Raw genomic sequence first — 4624 nt, 5'->3', positions numbered from 1 at the left:
AGCGGGACCATGGATGAAAGGTTCAACAAGTGGCTGCTGACGCCGGTGCTCACTCTCCTCTTCGTGGTCATCATGTACCAGTACGTGTCCCCGTCCTGCACCAGCTCGGCCCCAGCTGCCCCCGCCGCCCCGGGGCCCGCCCGAAGGCCCTCGGGGGGTCGCGACGCTGGAGGATGAGGACGAAGAGCCTGGGGACCCGGAGGAGGAGGAGGAGACGGAGGAGGAGGAAGAGGAGCCGGACCCGGAAGCCCCGGAGAACGGCTCGGTGCCCCGGTTCGTGCCGCGCTTTAACTTCACCCTGAAGGACCTGACCCGCTTCGTGGATTTCAACATCAAAGGGCGCGACGTGATCGTGTTTCTGCACATCCAGAAGACCGGGGGCACCACATTCGGCCGGCACCTGGTGAAGAACATCCGGCTGGAGCAGCCCTGTAGCTGCAAAGCCGGCCAGAAGAAGTGCACCTGCCACCGACCGGGCAAGAAAGAGACGTGGCTCTTCTCCCGTTTCTCCACCGGCTGGAGCTGCGGGCTGCACGCCGACTGGACAGAGCTCACCAACTGCGTGCCAGCCATCATGGAGAAGAAGGATTGTCCTCGCAACCACAGCCACACCAGGTACTGTCCCCTGTCCTGTCTCATCCTGTCTCACTTCCTGTCACCTCCCTGCCCTCGTCTCCAGAGTCCAGACCCTGGCAGGGTCGCAGTCCCTGCGCGTGCTTGGTGGATCCCGGCGTCCCCCCGCAGCTGGGGCAGAGTCTTTGGGAGAGGGACGAAAAACCTCTGGATAGTGGGGTCTTGAACTCGCCCCTCCCCTAGTTCCCTCCGCTTCCTGCCACCCTCCTTTCGCCTTCAACTATGTCTGGAGCCGATGTGCATATCCTGGCTGGTGCCTAGCACTGTTTGGCCTCTCTTGGAGCAAAGGCTCAGAAAGTCCCAGGGAATGGCTAGGTGGTCAGGAGGTCTGGAATAGACCAGCAAGGTCGAATCTTGTACTTAAGTTTTGTCTTGGAAACCCAATTCCAGTAAAAGGTAGGGGAAGCTGGGAGAAGAGAGGCAGGGCAGTTTTCCAGGCATGGTGAAGCTGGAGATGAGTACTGAATAATCCCTAAGTGGCTCTTGGGTGGATGTTCGCCAGCTCAGGAAATAATCCTCCTGAGAATGGAAGATCCACGTGCGCATTCTTGCTTTACCTCCAGAACCCCAGTTCAGGAGATGGTCTTTGTTACCCAGCTGTGTCAGGATTTGGACTTATGCTGTTCTCAGCGAGATTTCCACTTTCCTCCTAAGCCATTCCATCAACTTATTCTAAAAGTATTTATGAAATGCCTACTATGTTCCTGGTACAGTGCTAAGTGGATATGAAGATAAAATAAATAATTATGATCCCTTGCTTTCAGAATGGAATGGCTTTCTCTATCCCTTCCTCTTTTAAATACAAATATGTTTGAGAATGAGGAAAGTTTGAAATCTTAATCGCCAATGAAACTGCTTACATTATTAACCTCCTTTGAGAGAGAGACATGGGCTTAAGAATTTGGTTGAATGTACTCTCTGCCCATTGCAATTTGAAGATTAATCTGACATACTCACTCAAGGGACTAAGATATTAAAAGCTGAAACACTAGTTTATTGAAGTTTCTATCTCAAAGGTGTCAAACAAATTGGTGTAAGGAAAGAGGAATTTAAGAACTCCAGCTCAATATGTTGATATCAGATAGCTTTTACATTTGACATCATGGAAAAGCTTCATTTACTGGAAACTACCCAGATTCTGGAATTCGCCACCACTGAAGCATCTAATTCTACCTCACTTCTCCAGGAATGAGCAAAATTTCATTATGGGTTTTTTTTTTTACTCTGGCAGTTTTTCAAGTACTTTCTCTTTTCCCTTCTCCTTTCCCTGTCTTATGGCAGTTGGCTAGAATTAGGAAACTGTTTGGAGTTAGGGCATTTGGTCTTTTAGTATATTTTAAGGATCTTTTAAATATTTTACTAGTGTATCATTTTAGGTCCTGCCATTCTATTTTAGTTTAAAACTATTTTTCAAATGAAGTATTACTTCCAAACCTCCTAACACGTAACACTACTACTTCAGTGAGAGAGGATCAGTCTGCTACATTTCAGCCAATGTTGTAGTTGTATTTAGATCTTATGTATGAATTCCTAGTTGACCTCAAAGACTGCTAGTATGCTTTTCAGCTTCCATTCCACTAAAACTGGACACTTTGATCATCGCATAGAAATTTCTTATGACTCTGCAGTAGGGCTTTGTATTATTATGTGTATGTGTGTATATGTGTGTGTGTACATACACCAGTATACTTAAAAGTCTGGGTGAATAGATGAAGATTTAGCAGGAATTAGAGGAGAACATGGGATACAAAATACCAGGATTTTTGCTTAGTGATGAAATGATACTGCTTCTATAGTTCCTGCAGACATTGAAAGCAGTGAGGTCTCCTGCAGGAAATACTTTGTGTCTCTACTCTGTGATGTAGGAAAATTCCACCTTGGCCATTTAAACCTATAGTTTCTATTGCATGATCAAATTATTTTCTTTGTTTAGTGATGGATCATAAACACTTGTTTTGATAACCTGAGAGTCTCCCTGAATCATAGGTTATCAAATAATCAGTCATCCTGTGCTGGTTTTTCTTTTCCTTTTTGTTTTCTTATTTTTTTTAAAAAATGTTTTGTGGTAGTATATTCTTTGGATCACTTTTTATAATTCTCTCCATTGTTTCTCTCACCCTCTTTCTCTCTCTCTTCCTAGGAATTCTTACTTTTCTTCTCTAGACAGTGTAGAAAAGAATTGTGGTGGCGTATGTGAAGTGCCTTGCATCCAAGCTGTGGAGAAAAAGTTGAAAAGATGGTAGCAGTAGCATCTTCTTAGCAAAGATAGATTGAATTAGTTGCCTGTCATAGTAATGTCTGCATACAGCATTCTACAGTCAAAAAGATTAGCCTGGACAATGGAGAGTACATATCCACAATGTGAAATGGCAGATAATCTATTGCTACATAATGGGAACAAGGTTCTACTTCAAATAAGGCTGACTCTAAGCAAAATTAAGAAGTAGATCCTGTTGATTTTAGTTTTCTAGTCTTGTTGCTTTCGGTCGCCCTGAGATACCTTCTCCTCATTTATCTCAGGGACTAGTGGATCACATAATGGGTAAGAGCAAGGATTCTAGAATCAGATGACCATGGCTCTTGTGCTTACTAGTTGTGTAACCAGGAGCAAGTTGCTTTTCCTGAACCTCAGATTCGTCACCTTAGAGTGTAGATAATAATGAGTTCATCCTCTCATGCTGGCCTTAGAATAAATGAGATACTGCATGTAAAATGCTTAGCATAGTATATAAGCATAGTATACTATGCTGGTCTATAGTTTTAATACTCAGTGTGTAGGTAAATAATAATACTGTGATAACAGTTGTGAATTATAGTAAGGATATTTCTCTAATCAAGGCTTTCTTTCATCAAAGGACCTGAGGTCAGTTCCTTTGAGCAGCTCACTATAAATGGGTCACTTTTACTTACAGAGATGCCATTTTATGACAGTTTGTTCTGAGGATCCTGTGTTCCAAACTTAAGTAAAACACTGAAATTAATAGACATTCAGGCATTAGTGATTGCAGGGGCAAGGTGAGAAACAGAGATGGTGAGACTCACAATTTAACTGGATATACATTCAGTTCGTGATAAGAAAAATGGTCCAGAATGGTGAGAGAGGAGAAGGGTAGTATCTAGGACAGAAGGCAGAAAGAAGCAGGACATACTCTGAGAGAGAAATGGCAGAGTCAGAGGCACCCTCATGTAGACTGTGGATTTAAGAGAGGACCACATTCCAGGTCAGTGGTTTGGATCCAATACAGAGGTCATTTCTGACCACAGAAATTGGTCAAGAGTATGGTGGGAAGTTGTTGAAAGAAGGCACAGATGAACAACTCTTTTATCGTATGACCGATGTTTTCTTCCTGTTATTTTTGTGTTGCTCTTTCCCCCAATTATTTCTTTGGTAGACTGTTCTTCTCACTCTCATTATGTGTTCCTCTTTGCTATGGTATGTTTTCCCCCTTTCCCTGCATGCCCAAATCTTTAGAAGACTTTTCTTTAACATTGTAGAGTATGGTAGAATCATTGCATTTTATGGCCAAAAAAAAAGACTGAAGAGTTTACACTAGTTCACGGTTTTCATGGATAATCTAAACCTAAAAATGTAAAGTGGGAATTTAGGTCTTCATTGTAATAATATATTAAGTGTTTTACCATCTAGATCTTCTGTTTACCATGAAAATATAGTGGAGAGTATCTTAAGAACCTACCTATCATGTGCCAGAGATGATGACAGTTCTAGAAATAAAGTTTTGAAGAGTGTTAGCCCCATGAAACCAGGCTATAAGGGAAGATAGGCCTGAATCTTTGGTAGGTGGATCATTCCCATTCTTCAATAATGTTGGGAAAATATTTCATCTGTATCCTTTTGTAGGTTGGGATGGCAATTTTTCTCTTTAATGACCTACATTCTATTGGTCCTGTTAGAATTGTTGGAAGTCTGGGGATATGCTATTAAACTGGACCCTCTGTGTTGCAAGTGATAAAAAGCTAATTCCAACTTGGT

At 42.8% G+C, this 4624-nt stretch overlaps 1 protein-coding gene across 1 annotated transcript in view; it reads left to right on the top strand.

The window, feature by feature from the left end:
• The first annotated feature begins 9 nt into the window (after window positions 1-9).
• Window positions 10-4624, top strand: part of HS6ST3 (heparan sulfate 6-O-sulfotransferase 3) — a 790122-nt gene continuing 785507 nt past the window's right edge. The window contains 2 exon segments of the mRNA XM_027776340.1: window positions 10-104; window positions 106-615. Coding sequence (XP_027632141.1) covers window positions 10-104; window positions 106-615 — 605 coding nt within the window.

Source organism: Tupaia chinensis, unplaced genomic scaffold (genome assembly GCF_000334495.1).
Source record: "Tupaia chinensis unplaced genomic scaffold, TupChi_1.0 Scaffold000057_1, whole genome shotgun sequence".
NCBI classification, from domain to species: domain Eukaryota; kingdom Metazoa; phylum Chordata; class Mammalia; order Scandentia; family Tupaiidae; genus Tupaia; species Tupaia belangeri.
Note: the sequence above shows the minus strand (reverse complement) of the source record. Positions and strands in the feature narration are given on the sequence as shown.